General features: G+C 43.4%; 1 protein-coding gene across 1 annotated transcript; it reads left to right on the plus strand.

Annotated features, from left to right (window-relative positions):
- Window positions 1-395: 395 nt before the first annotated feature.
- Window positions 396-15,260, plus strand: ZFP3 (ZFP3 zinc finger protein). The gene is made up of 2 exons (XM_012555501.2): window positions 396-657; window positions 13,034-15,260. Exon 2 carries the CDS (start codon window positions 13,042-13,044, stop codon window positions 14,548-14,550), a length of 1,509 nt encoding a protein of 502 aa, XP_012410955.1. The 5' UTR covers window positions 396-657; window positions 13,034-13,041; the 3' UTR covers window positions 14,551-15,260.
- Window positions 15,261-15,559: the final 299 nt, after the last annotated feature.

Raw genomic sequence — 15,559 nt, forward strand, 5'->3', positions numbered from 1 at the left:
CATATCACACCCTCAAATTAAGCCCTCCCAGATGGCAGAGCAGGTCTCCCTCCGCCTCCAGCAGACGACAAGCCTGCTCCTACGGTCTAGGAGTCTGTGTTTACCAGACTCACGGAGCTCGGAAAAGGGTGTGACGGGACAAGAAGATGCGCACTGAGGGCAGGAAGGGGGTCGCGCAAAACCTCCTTGCGGGAAAGCGAAGCCAACTCCTAACTTCCCCAGTCCAAAGCAAGGCGTGGGGAGAGACACCAGCGCGCAGAGCGGACGGTAACGGTACGGAAGTGCATCCCCGGAGCCCCTCTAGGAAACCCGGAGGACCCAGCCTGTCAATGATCCTGGGGCTGAAGTGGACATCGCACTATGCACATGGATATTCCAGGGAGCCGACTTGGTGGGCGGAGGCGAGGTGGGGCTCGTTTCATGGAGAGAATCAGCAAAAAGCAAACCTGGAAAAGGCGAGGAGGGGTTGGCATGGTCGACCACCTGTTCCTCGAGCAGAGTGCAGCGCCCGTTGATTGGCTGAGAGCCCCCCCGGGTACCGGAAGTGGCCGATGCCCGTCGCCGTTGACACCGAGACAACAGCTGCGGGCTCTGAGAGAGCGGGCGGAGCAGCGCCAGGAGCCCAAGCGGAGTGAGCGTGGGGCGGTACGGCCTGCGGTGAGGCTCATTCTGTCCCCATTGCGGGGGTGGGGGGAGGAGGGCGTTGGACTCCCGACTCCCCGGCCCGCGAGCGGAGTGTAAACCTCACGTTTAGATCCATTCCCGACCCCGGCTCTCTGTGTGACCTTGGACTTCATGGTTCCCAGGCCACCACCATTTCCCCACCTGCACACAGAGGGTGTGGGGCCTGGACATTGGCAGGGCCTGTCCCAACTCTGGTTCTGTGCCTGTCAGCCGCGGGAGAAGGGGCGGGAGAAGCAGGGACACCCCGTTCCTCGGTCCTGTCTTGGGGGCCGATGGGAGCTGTAGTTTTCTCAGACATTGTATCCTCAAGTAAACTGCGGGGACGAAATGACGGGGCATGGTCAAAACTTAGGGCCCCAGTGACGGCTTGTGCCCTGTTCTGATTTATGAGGGTTAGTTATGCAAATGAGGCAGGTTTGAACGCAGAGTTAATAGAGCCCTCTTGATTGTGGGAACCGGGCTGGGGGCGGGGGGGAACGGGAAGAAAAGAGGATGACATCATTAAATATCATCCAGATTGGGAGAAGGAACTTATTTTTACAAATAGTTATTGACACCAGCTATGTGTCAGAGACTGCCCTAGGTTCTTTAAATACAAAGATGAATGAACCATCCAGTTAGTCCTCAAGGGTATTACAGACTAGTTACCTAGATAAGTCATTTACACAAATTAACAAACATTTGCTAGGTACTGGGAATACCAAGATGAATAACACATCATCCTTGCTCACAGTCTAAAGAAGAAAACAGACATGAAAATAAACTGTAGCAACAGAGTAGGGGGTATGTACAAGATGACAGAGCTGTCTCTGTCTGTCTTAGGGGCTGGAGTCAGGGAAGAAAATGGAGGTGTCCCTGCTTGAGCTGAGTCTTGTAGATGTTTGTTAAGTGCACAAAATGGGGAAGAGTATTCCAGGAAGTGGGAATAGCATATTCTTAAAGGCAGAGAGGCTTTAAAGAATAGAGAGTGTTTGAACTGCAGGAAACTGAGTATGACTACAGCTTCCTACAGTCATTGGAGATTGTAGGACAGGTGATGGAGAAGGGAGACATGGGCCTGACTAGGAGGGCATTAGGAACCATGCTAAGAGTTTTTATTCTGTAGGTCTTGGGGAGCAATAAACAGGAAGTGATGTGATAACTATTATACAAAGAGAGAGATGAGAAAAGAGCCAGTGAAATGCTGGTTCAAAGGACCAAGAGAGAACTTCCTTCCTGCAGATGTTAGTGAAGACTTTGGGGAGGATGTAATCCATGTACTAGATATTGAGTGTTTGGTAGGATCTGGTCTTTCAGAAGTTAGGGGAAAGCACCTGTATCCGTTAGCATAAGGATGCTTTTGTCTGTAAGTAACAGAACTCAACTCGTGCTGGCTTAAAAATATGCAAGTGTTTAAGCTCACATAGGTAGACGTCAAAAGGTATAGCAGTTTCAGGACTAACTTAATCTAGTGTTTCTGGCTCCATTTACCCTTGATTTTCTTAGCTTTTCCTGCCCTCATCCACAAGCTGGTAGTGAGACTGCAGCAGCAGTTCCAGGCAACAATATACAGAGGAAGTCTCTTCCTGTGGCTCTCTCAGGATGCAGGAGACTATTCCCAGAAGCTCCCAGCAAACTTCCTCAGAATATCAGTGACACAGATGAAGTCATATGTCCGTTCCTGAACCAATCCCTGCTGTTTCTGAACCAGTCACTTACAAGGGGATGGTATTAATTTGACTCAGTAGGGGCTCACTCCTGGAGCTTTTGAGTGAGGTTGGATCTCTTGCAAAGAGATCAAGGCCACTGTAAACTTTTTTTGCTCAAATACCCCATAGAATAATTTTGAAAAGCTTTGTATCCCCATACACATTTGTAAGTTGACATCCAAAATGTTTCATCATTTTTCATCATGAGTTTGAATAGTTTCAGTGGATGCTATACTATACATTTTGACATTGCAAAATAAAATTTTCAAATTTTCATGAGTTTAATTTTGAAGAGTAACCTCATCACAATTTCCAGGATACCTTCTCTTGGGTCTGTGTGCTTATCCCATTCTCCTCTCTGTACTCTTCATCTGTTACCAACCCCCCTACATACACACACATGCACACACACTTCATTTACCTCCCTCTGTCAGTCAGTCATCTCAACCATGTCCTGGCCAACATCCTCAAGTCCCTCACTCCTTCAGTGTTCCATATACCTCCCCAGAGTCCCATTCTACTTTGGGACTCTGCTTTGGGACTTTGGGCCAAACATGCTGTTGGAGAAAGCCAGAAAACCATGCTGATTGGCTCTTCCTCACATACTTGTCTCATAAGGAGATTGTGAGGGTTAAACAGGATAAATTCTATAAATTGCTTAGCACACAGCACATAGAAAGCTTTCAGCATGACTCCTCACATTAAAATTCCATGCATCCTCACTTACCTTCTCTCCTTATCTGTCCTAACCTTGCACATGCTATGTTGAAGTCAAAATGTTCTTCTCTCTTTTCTTTTTTTTTTCTTACTTCTTCTGTACTTTCTGGCATCTGAGGCTTTGCTTACCCATTCTTTGTTCAGACTACTGTAGTGCTACAGTCTTCAAACTGGAGTATGTGGAGGAGGCACACAACACTTTCTGAAACATTCATGAGTACACAGATGGTTGAGTGGAAATCAATTTCCAGATGCTTGACTTCAGTTTGTATCCTTGCCTATGACTTAACTGCTTGAGAATGGGCCTGTGGCCTATAGGTCTCTCTTTTCTTACCTCCTCTTTCACAATTGCTCTTTTCCTCCTGTACAAAAGAAGACATACCTCTCACCCACCCCATCTTAATTTTACTATATGCATCATCCTAGAGTGAAAAAACCCCCGGAGTACTACACAAAGGGACAATTTGTTAGAGTCTCAATCTTTGCTTTCAACAGAATTTAAAGAAGATCTAATCAGACTATCAGATGATAGATAATTTATTAATATTTTTACTATAAATCATAGCATGATTTTTGGCATACGGCTCAGATAAGTTCAAAGAAATAAATGATATTGCTATCACAAGGGATCACCGTAAATGCTGATTCAGGCAGTTTGACCAAACTCGGGTGCAGTCAGAATAACTAGAATAAGGCTGATAACAATAACTGAAATGTGATTTTTAACTCTGAAAGGGGTATCTAGCCAGTTGTATTATTCTGCCCTGTGTGTTCTCAGAAGTTTAGTGTAGGAAGGGCAATCAAGATGGAGGGTATTAAAAAAGAAGTCAGAGCAAGAATTACAGTGTTTCTGCATTCCTGGTGCTTGATCTGCTTGTAGACCAGAGCAAGGGTAGAGGTGGACCAACCAGACTGAGAGTGAGGTAACTGCAGGCATTAAGACTAATACAGTGGTTTCCAAACCTGGCTGGGCATCAGAATCACCTGGGGACTTGTTAAAAATACAGATCCCTTGACCTAACCCCTGGAGATTCTGATTCTGAGAGATTGAGCTGGGACCTAGAAATTGTTATTTTAAACAAACTTCCCAGTTGATTCTTATGCAGCTAGCCTAGATCCAGGCCAAGAACCATTATTTAAGAATCACTGATCTAAATAGATTTTCCTGCTGTGATTGCAGGCCTACCAAAGAACTTTTAGGGTGTTTTTTTTTTTAGATTTTCATCCAGGCATTGTGGTTGTTTTGAAGTTTTATTTCTAATTGTTGATTAACAGGACATTCTGGTTTATGCATCAGTATTTTGTGAATGAGGCTTTCTGAGCCTGCTCTCCTAAGGTACATTGAAAAAACAAATCCACAATACTGGGAAAGCCAGCACAACTTGCCCAAGGCAAGGTCATGGAAGCTTCGTAGACACATCCAAATTTCCTAAGGGACCAAATTACTGGACTGAGGGCTGGGGACCATGGTCTGGGGAACATCTAGCTCAATTCACATAACATAGTTTATAAAGAAAACATTCTGTATCCTACTTTGGTGGGTAGTGTCTGGGTCTTAGAAGCTTGTGAGCAGCCATCTAAGATACTCCACTGGTCTCAGTCCATCTGGAGCAAGGGAGAATGAAGAAAACCAAAAACACAAGGGAGAGATTAGTCCAAAGGACTAGTGGACCACTTCCACCAGACTGAGTCCAGCACAACTAGATGGTGCCTGGCTACCACCACTGACTGTCTGACAGGGTTCACAATAGAGGGTCCCTTACAGAGCTGGAGAAAGATGTAGAACAAAATTCTAACTCTCAAAAAAAGACCATACTTACTGGTCTGACAGACTGGAGAAACCCGAAGAATATGGCCCCCGGGCACCCTTTTAACTCAGTACTGAAGTCACTCCTGAGGTTCACCCTTCGACCAAAGATTAGACAGGCCCATAAAACAAAACGAGACTAAATGGGCACACCAACCCAGGGGCAAGGATGAGAAGGCAGGAGGGGACAGGAAAGCTGATAATGGGGAATTCAGGGTCTAGAAGGGGAGAGTGTTGACAAGTGGGGTTGGCAACCAATGTCACAAAACAGTATGTGTATTAATTGTTTAATGAGAAACTAATTTGCTCTGTAAACCTTCATCTAAAGCACAATAAAACAAACAAACAAAAAACAGGTCTGCAAAGCTCTGGAGACCCTATTCTTAACTATGGTGACCCAGCAGAAGTCTGCCTGTTGTCCCCAAACTGAAGACCAAGAGTGGTCAGCCTCCACTCCTCAAGTGACACCTCTGTCTTATCTCTGTCCAGAAACAGCTAATTTCAGATTTAGAAAAGTGAAGAAGTGAGAGACAGATAGGAAATTGTGGTTGGGAAATTGCATTTAAGCAATGAGAAGTGGAGTGTTTCCATCGGAGGACGAGGTCTAAGGTATGGCTGGGCCTCTGGGAGAACGAACCAAATACAGATTGGCTTTGACTTGTATATGAGGAGATAACTATAAATAGTATTCAACAAATGGCATTAATATTGTGTCACTGGCAAATAAATGCGAACGAAAGGAATGATCAGAAGAAGGGGTCAGACTTAGTTGGGGAAGATTTTTTGTATTTGAGCTTTCAACCAGATTTTGAAGTTGGGGAATAGATAAAGACCTAACTTCTATTGTATCTTGTTTTGCTGCGGCAAATGATTTTCCATAAGGTGTGTTGCAAACAGAGGTTCTGTGAAGGCTGACTTTGGAAAGATAGATAGGAAGCAACTATAGGAGAGATGAAGGTGAAAAGGAAAGGCCAGAGGGAGCTGGAATTAAACTTGTTCTTAGCTAGGTATTAGAGAGAAATTCATTTAAAATAGTACTTCCCAACTCAAATGGTACTGTGGTGTTGTTGTGTGCCGTCGAGTCGATTCTGACTCATAGCGACCCTATAGAACAGAGCAGAACTGCCCCATAGGGTTTCCAAGGAGTGGCTGGTGGATTGGTACTGCTGAACTTTGGGTTAGCAGCCTGAGCTCTTAACCACTTCACCACCAGGGCTCCAAAATGGTACCATAGATAAAGAAAATAGTCAAATTCTCTACTACGGATACATATTATCTATAATTTTCAAAAATTTCAATAAAAAGGAGAAATCCAGGTTTTTAAATTTGCTGGTGCTAGCTAAGTTCAATGGGCTGCCCTCTCTTACTCCATGGGAAAATTAGACAAGGTGCTAAGGGGGGAAAGTTGAAGATTCCAACCCATTTTGAAGGGTAGCATGAAGAGCTTCCAAGAATAGGAGATCAGGTTCCTTCCAGATGTCAGGGGAGTGATGAGTGACTAGATGAAGCCACAGTGTAGGATGGTGGTAGTTACCAACACCCTGTGGCTGTCTGGAGGCTGAGCAGAGAAAAGGGGCAGTACAAAGGTCACCCACAAAATCACTTCCCTCTCCTCACCACTTGACTCGAATCCCTCCTGACTCAGGGTCTTCATTTCTTTACTAATTTCATCTTTCCCTCTCTCTTCTCAATCTCTGTCTCACTACTCAGACCATCCCTTCTAATATGAGATGTACCCATTGGAGAATATCCTTCCTTGATGCAATAATACACTTGCTCTACTGTCCACCTTGGTCCCCTCCTTTCATCCAATTTTTTTTGAAAGCTACAGCAAATCCATTATTCAGTCCACTGCCACCTTCTGCTTCTACCATTCCATGGAATCTGTTTTCACTGTGGTCTTCTGTGACTATCTGATTGCCTCAGTAGACATTTTCCAGTTCCTATCTTACTGGATCTCTTAGCTGCATTTGACACTGTTGTTGATTGCCTCTGTCACTGTCCCAGTGACTTCAGTGACACTGTATTCTGGTTCTTCTGCTACACTAACCACTCTTTCTCTTCTTGGCAGGCTTCTCTTCCTCCATTCACCCTTTGTTATCAGTCAGAGTCCCAATAGGAAGTAGATAGTTCACTCAAGTTAGATAATTTGAGGAGGGTTTATTTAGAAAGGGCTTAACTGTAAATTACAAAGGTGTAAGTAAGGTGTTGAGGAACCTGGGGCTGACAACAGTTGAATTGTCCCACCCCTGGGCCTGAAGGGGCAAGAGGTAGGAGAGGTTACTGGAATCCAGATAGTGAGAAGATTAGGTAGGATGGACTCCTTGACAGGAGTAATGACCTTCTATCGAGGGACACCACCAACCCAAGGCAACCTCATAGGAAGGAACTAGGAGAATAAATATCCTCACCTTACTGTCCTCCTTCCAATCTGCTGGGGCTCCACATTGGTGGAATGCACCTGGAAGCCAGAGGGCCTATTGATGTATGCTGTACAGGTTAGTCTTCTGGGGCAGAGAGAAGGGTGGAGAAAAGTGGAGAGAAGATCTGTAAGGGGAAATCTATATCCCTAGTCCTGACTACTCTGAGTTTGAGACCCATATGTTTTGGCGATTCCTTGATACCTCTATGGATATCCTGAAACTCAGCTTGTTCAAAACAGTTCATCTATCATCTTCTCTCCTAAACTAGCTCCTCCTCCAGTATCTCCAATCTCAGTTGGTGGCACTGCCATCCATTCGGTTACCACACCTTAAATAAATGATTTGGGCACCATTTTTGGCTCCTCCCTCTTCTGTACACCTTTATCCAGTAAGTCACCAAGTCTTGCTGAATTTGACCTAGTAAATATTTCTCCAGTCAGTCTCTGCCTCTTCATCCCCACTATTGCCCTAATCAGATCTCATCACCACTTGCCTTGATGATTGCATCTGCCTCCTAACTGATCTTCCTGCTTTCTAGTTTAGCTGGCTGCTTTCTAGGTTATCTACTAAATGGCCACCAATGTGCATCTACCTGAAATACTAATGTGAACATGGACCATGTCACTCTTTGGCTTAAAAACCCATGACGCTGTTGTCTACAGGATGAAGTCCCATAACTGTCCATTCCCCCTTGAGAATCCTCTTCCACAGTTAATGCTTTTATTATGGGAGGATTGTATTCCTCAGATGTGCTGTAGTGTACAAATACACTGCCCTAGACAAAGGGCCACATCAATATTAGCTCCAGGTTGCTTACCACCTGGACAGAGGCCAGCCTCATTCTCCCAGCATTGGGACCCCACTTCTGTGATGGGGACAGCTAAATCTCTGGGGCCATTGTATCAGCTAGGAGAAGGTTTGGCTACATACAATAGAAAAACAATGGCTTAAGCAAGGTAAAAGCTTATTTCTTTCTTAGATAAAAGAAATCTAGAGGCAGGAATTTCAGGGCTGGTATAGCAGCTCCATGGAGTCATCAGGGACCCAGGTTCCTTCTAGCTCTGATCCCCAGCCCTAGGGTATGCTGGTGCACCCAAGGTCCAAGATGGAGCTCCAACCATCACATCATGCCTCAGGCACAAGAATGAAAGAAGAGAGTGAGGAAATGCATCCACTCACCCTTAAGGAGCCTTCCCAGAAGTCCAACATATGTTCATTTGCATCCCAATGTCCTTGGCCAGAACTTGGTCACATGGCCAAACCTAGCTGCAAAAAAGTTAACTAGGCTTATTGCCACACTAAAGACATTCATTTTTCTGTTGCTGAGGTAGTGGTGAAAAATGGATATTGGGATAGTCAACTAGAAAACTTTTCCATAGTCTCCTAGAAGTTTAAAAAAGTTATAGGTTTTAAGATCCACAAAGGTACTAAGAAAATTCTATAAAGGAGCTGATTACAAAATTAGTATATAAAAATGAACAGCACTGCTATATGTATAAATAATAACCAGTAAGAAAAACTCATACTAAATGAAAAGACATACAGAGACATGATAGATACGAAAACAACATTAGGATAATTTTGGAAATTTTATAAAATGCTAAAATTTACTTGAAAAATATGAGGACAGACAGGAAAGATGAAAAAGAAGACTAATGAGAGATAACTATCAGATATTAAAAATTTTAATAAAGCTACAGTAGATCGAACAGTTTGGTATTAGACAAGGAATAGACAGATTAATAGAACTGAATGGAGTTCAGAAATGACCAAATGTATATGGACATTAAGACTATGGTATAGGTGGCATTTCAAGTCAGTAAGGAAAAGAATTACTTGGTAAGTGGCATTGATAAAATCCACTAACCATCTGGAGAAAAATAAAGCCAGAACCTTACTTCATCCAAAGCCAAGGGTAGTTACTTCTGTGCTAATTATAGCTAAGTCACACTAACCTTTTGAGTGGGTAATGTCTCCATATACTATCCCTGATCTGTAGAGCTAGTGAGTACCACAGGACTGGACTTAGTTCCTCTTGCTACTTATTTTGTGGTTATTTTCTCTATGTTTTAGTTATCTAATGCTGCTGTATATTACAGAAATACCACAAGTGGGTGGCTTTAACAAACAGATGCTTCTTATTTTTTCACAGTTTAGGATGCGAGATGTCTTAATTCAGAGCGCCGGCTCTAGGGGAAGGCTTTCTCTGTCAGCTCAGGAGGAAGGTCCTTGTTTCTTCAGCTTCTGCTTCCTGGTTTCTTAGAGATCTCTGTGTGTCTTAGCATCTATCTTCCCCTCTCTGCTTGCTTGCTTGCTTGTTTAATCTCTTTTATAACTCAGAAGAGACCGATTTAAGATGCATCCTATACCAGTCCTGCCTCATTAACATAAAAAAGACAACCCATTCCCAAGTGGGATTATAACCACAGGCACAGAGGTTAGGATTTACAACACATATTTTTTGGGGCCACAATTCAGTCCATAATATTCCACCCTTTGGCCCCCCAAAATTCATGTCCTTGCCACATGCAAATCATACTCACCCCATCACATCAACCCAAAAGTCTTAAATCAACTCCAAAATCTCATCTTCTGAATCATCTAAATCAAATATAGGTGGGACTTTAGGCAAATTTCATCCTGGGGCAAAATTTCTTTTCATCTGTGAACCTGTGAAATCTAGACTACAAGTTGTCTGTTTACAAAGTGTAATGGTAGAACAGGCACAAGGTAAACATTTCCATTAAAAATGGAGAAATTGGAGGAAAAGAAAGGATGACAGACACCAACCAAATCCAAAACCCAGCGGAACAAATTCAAGGCTTGAAAATAATCCTGTGTTCTCTGAGACCATCTGGGCAATGGCCTTGCCCTCCAGACTCTGGGTGTTGGCCATGCTCTCTGGATTCTGGGTGGAGGCCCCTTGGCCCTGGGCTTCAGCTCTGCCTTCCAGGCCCACTGGGACAGCAACTCTGCCCCTCTGGCTTTTGGTGGCCCCATTCTCCTAGTCGACCTGAATGGTGACCCTACCCCCTTGGCCCTGGCAGGCCCCGTTCTACTCTCTGGGTATGGCAGCTCTGCTCCCTCAACAGTGAGCGGCGGCCCCATCCCCCTGGCATATCTTCATGGCAGCCCCACATTCTGGCAGCCCCACACTCTGGAACCGAGTTGGCAAAGATCCAACTCTTTGAAACCTAGGAGACTGTGGCCCTGCCATTTGAGATCCAGAAGACTGTGTCCCAGCCCTTTGAAACTGAGAAGGCTCTGCTTTCTGTGCTCCTTCCAACAGTTCTGCTGATCTCCAAGCTGCTGCAGGGATGGTCCTTTTCTTTTCTTGGAGGACAACAGATGTAGCTCCTTTGGCCTGTTTCATGCCTATAGAATTCCAAGAGGCAGACAGCATTCTCTTCTTTCATCCTTTTCTGTCCCCTTCAGTCTAAGTTGATGGGTTTTCTGCTGCGGTAGTTGATTAGATCCATCAGTCACAGGCTTAATCTCTTTAACAAAAGATTGTGTAACCACATCCTTGGTGAAAATTCTAGGACATGGGTTCTTAGTTTGTACAACAGAATTTTCCAAATCTTCTAAGTTTTGTTTGCATTTTGCACAGTTCATTTTTAAGTTCATCTCTTTCCTCTCAGGTTTTACTATAAGCAGCAGGGAGAAACCAGACAGCCCCTTTAAAATCTTGCTTAGAAATCTCCTCAGCCAGATATCCAAGTTCATCACTTACACAAGTTCATCACTTACAAGTTCTACCTTACATCAAACATTTGAACATAAATTCAGACAAGTTCTTTGCCACTGCATAAAAAGCATTACCCTTCCTCCATTGTCCAATCACATGTTCATCATTTTCTTTTAAAGCCTCAACAGAAGCAAATTTAACATCCACATTTCTAGCAACATTCTGTTGCTGGTGCCATATATATTCTCTAAGACGATAGAGACTTTCTCTAGAGCTGTCTTCACCTCCTTCTGAGCCCTCACCAGAACTACCTTTGACATCCATAATTCTACCAACAGACTCTTCAAGGCAATCTAGGCTTTTACTATTAGGCACCTTAAAACTCTTCCAAAACCACTTCCACATTTTAGATATTTGTTAGAGCAGCATCCCCACTTCTTGGTACCAAATTCTGTCTTAGTTGTCTAGTGCTGCTATAAGAGAAGTCATGCAAGTGCATGGCTTTAGCAAACATATTTGTTTTCTCACAGCTTAAGAGGCTAGAAGTCCGAATTCAGAACGCTGACTCTAGGAAAGTTCTTGTCTCTTCAGCTTCTGCTTTCTGGTTCCTCAGAGATCTCTGAGTGTCTTGGCATCTGCCTTACCCCATTTGTGCTTCTAGCTTGTATTTAATCTCTTATATTTCAAAGGAGATTGACTCAGGATACATCCTACACTAATCCTGCCTCATTAACAACAAAACAACCCATTTCAAGTGGGATTATAGCCACAGGCATAGACGTTAGGATTTACAACACATATTTTACGGCAAACACACTTTGTTATGGATTGAATTGTGTTGCTCAAAAATACCTGTCAACTTTGCTAGGCCATGATTCCCAGTATTGTGTGATTGTCCACCATTTTGTCATCTGATGTGGTTTTCCTATGTGTTGTAAATCCTACCTCTATGATGTTAATGAGGCAGGACTCAGTCTACAAATTAGGTTTGTGTCTTAAGTCAGTCTCTTTTGAGATATAAAGGAGAGAAGCGAGCAGAGAGACAGGGGGACCTCACTCCACCAAGAAAGCAGTGCTGGAAGAAGAGCGTGTCCTTTGGACCCAAGGTTCCTGTGCTGAGAAGCTCCTACACCAGGAAAGATTGATGACAAGAACCTTCCTCCAGAGCTGATACAGAAAGCCTTCCCCTGGAGCTGGCACCTGAATTCAGCTTGTAGCCTACTAGACCGTGAGAGAATAAACTTCTGTTTTTGAAGCCATCCACTTGGGGTATTTCTGTTATAGCACCACTAGATAACTAAGGCATACTCTATAAACCCAAAAGATTCCTTTTAACTTGACAGTTTTTTTTTTAATTGTCATAAAAATATACACAGCAAAACACACTACCAATTCAACAATTTCCATATGCACAATTCAGTGGCATTGATCACATTAAGTTTTGCCACCAATCTCGCTATCCTTTTCCAAATTATTCTACCACCATTAACATAAACTCACTGCCCTCTAAGCAAAACCTCTCCTGCTCCCTCTCCCTCATACCCCTATATATTTGCTTATTTCATATAAGTGAGATCAAATGGTATTTGTCCTTTTTTGACTGACTTCTTTCCTCAGCATAATGTAACTTGCCAGTTTTGCCCCTTCTCCCAACCTTTTCCATATCCCCATCTATTACTATGGCTACCATTTTCCCTAAACGTTTTCCTTACCAACCTCAGGATCCATCCCCACTCACTGTTAATATTATGGAACTTTTATCAGCATCCCCTTGTAGCATCGATTTCCTACTTCTCTCCTTAAATCTTTTATCATTTCTCCCATCCTTTTTAGTCAACATCTGCTCATAGTTCTGCATATGCACCTTAATCCTAAATCTCTTTCTTCAGAAGCATCCTATCACTTCACCAGGTACTTAGGCTATTTTTGAGTGGTGTCATAACTATTTCAAAGCACCATACTCTAGGCATTAGCTTCATTTAAATGTGACATAGCCACTTTACATACTTCCCTTCTCTCATTTCAGATTTTGAGATGGGCACTGAGAACAAGGTGATTCCCAAGGAAGAAATTTCTGAAGAATATGAACCACATGGGGCGATATTAGAAAGACTTCCAAGGGTGGTTTACCAGAGTCATACGTTTGGCACAGCATGTGAAGAACACATGTTGGAGGGACATTCAAGAGAGTCCACAGAAGAAATTGTGGAGCAGTTATCTCCTCAGGAGAGAGACTTTGCATCAGAGTTGATTATCTTCAAGAAATCACCCTCAAGTGAGAAAGATCAGGAGTATAATGGGAGTGAGAGAGGCTGCAGTCCCAGTCCAAATCTGGTTACACATCAGGGAGATACTACAGTAGAGGGAGTTAGTACATTTGTTACTTCTGATCAGAATTTCTTAGATAATGTAGAACCTAACAAAACACAGAAGAATTCTGTGGGAGAAAAGCCTCATACATGTAAAGAATGTGGGAAAGCCTTTAATCAGAACTCCCATCTTATCCAGCATATGAGAGTTCACAGTGGAGAGAAACCCTTTGAATGCAAAGAATGTGGAAAGACATTTGGAACTAACTCAAGCCTTAGAAGGCACCTGAGAATTCATGCTGGAGAAAAACCCTTTGCCTGTAATGAATGTGGAAAGGCTTTCATTCAGAGTTCACATCTCATCCATCATCATAGAATTCATACTGGAGAGAGACCATATAAATGTGAAGAATGCGGTAAAGCCTTCAGTCAGAATTCAGCCCTTATTCTACATCAGAGAATCCACACTGGAGAGAAACCATATGAATGTAATGAATGTGGGAAGACTTTTAGGGTTAGCTCACAGCTTATTCAGCATCAGAGAATTCATACTGAGGAAAGGTATCATGAATGCCATGAGTGTGGTAAAGCCTTCAAGCATAGCTCAGGCCTTATTAGACACCAGAAAATTCATACCGGAGAGAAACCATATCTGTGTAACGAATGTGGGAAAGGCTTTGGTCAGAGTTCTGAACTTATCCGGCATCAAAGAATTCATACAGGGGACAAGCCCTATGAATGTAACGAATGTGGGAAAACTTTTGGTCAGAACTCAGAAATTATTAGACATATTAGAATTCATACTGGTGAGAAGCCCTATGTATGTAAGGAATGTGGGAAGGCCTTCAGGGGCAACTCAGAACTTCTTAGACACGAGAGAATTCACACGGGAGAGAAACCCTATGAATGCTTCGAGTGTGGAAAGGCTTTCAGACGGACCTCTCACCTTATTGTCCATCAGAGAATTCATACTGGAGAGAAACCCCATCAGTGTAATGAATGTGCAAGAACCTTTTGGGATAACTCTGAGCTGCTTCTTCATCAGAAAATCCATATTGGAGAGAAGCCTTATGAATGTAATGAGTGTGATAAAACATTCAGCCAGCATTCCCAACTTATCATACATCAGAGAATTCACACTGGAGAGAAGCCTTATGAGTGCCAAGAATGTCAGAAGACATTTAGTCGGAGCTCTCACCTCCTCAGACATCAAAGTGTTCACTGTATGGAATGATCTGCAAAATAGGAAAGCTTTCTGTAGAAATGCTTCTGACTTATTAATTTGTTCACCATCTGTACCCCAGGTTCTCAGAATGAGATCATTTTGAAGAATCTCCTCTGTCCTTCCACTGATTTTGATCTGAACAGTTGAAAAGGATGAGGCACTTTTATGAACTATTCATTGAGAGGTTTCAGTGTACTGAGTTTAATCATAAAAGCTGTTTCAGGCCTTAATTCTCCTCTTCTCTCTCCCTCTTTCACTCCTTCTTCCCCAGTGGAGTATACAACATTAGTGGTCTGTACCAGCCAACTAGCCTAAATTGTTACTTCTCAGGAAAAATGAGGAATATGATTCCATCATCTCCTAAGAATGACAAAGTTGACTCACTGAATGTTATCCCCTGAAATGTTAGAAAGTCATGGCCTAGAAGACACATCTCATTCACCTGTTCACTTTTTAGGATTAAGTAGTTTAGTAAGCTTTTATTAGCCTCAAAACCTTCCAGCCATGCTGTCAAGTTCCTTTAGAAGAGGTCAGCATTAATGAAGAAGCAGGAGTCTCGGGCCATTTCACATCTGCCAGGTTCCCTCATTCATTTGAAGAGGGCGCCATTATGGAGAAAGCTGACACGCAATTTACAGGATTGTAAGTGAGGCCCTTAAAATTCAGAAGGACTTATTGGATAAGGCCAGGGGAAAAATACATGAGGCCAGACAACTCAGCAGTGGGCCTTAGCAGAAGCTTCACTTCAGGGCTGCTCAGACTGACTGCTCCCAAGAACTCTGCTGCATTGACTTTTGGCCCCAGCTCCTGTCACTGGTGACAGGTCCTATGTCAGGATGGTAGCAGAGAGGACTGTGCAGCTTCATCTTCTCCAGGTACCTGGGCACAGTGATGAGCCCATTCACCTGAGTGACCAGGGCCTGGCCTTGCCAAAGCACTTAAGCTCTCATGACCTGGACCCCTCTGCTGGGGGCCCTGGTTGATGATAGGCCAGGATGTGACAGCCCCTTCTCTATTT

The sequence above is a fragment of the Trichechus manatus genome, unplaced genomic scaffold (genome assembly GCF_000243295.1).
Source record: "Trichechus manatus latirostris isolate Lorelei unplaced genomic scaffold, TriManLat1.0 scaffold00040, whole genome shotgun sequence".
Taxonomy (NCBI): domain Eukaryota; kingdom Metazoa; phylum Chordata; class Mammalia; order Sirenia; family Trichechidae; genus Trichechus; species Trichechus manatus.

Coding starts and splice junctions, on each gene's coding strand:
- ZFP3 (XM_012555501.2), top strand. CDS start 13,042: ATGGGCACTGAGAACAAGGTGATTCCCAAGGAAGAAATTTCTGAAGAA.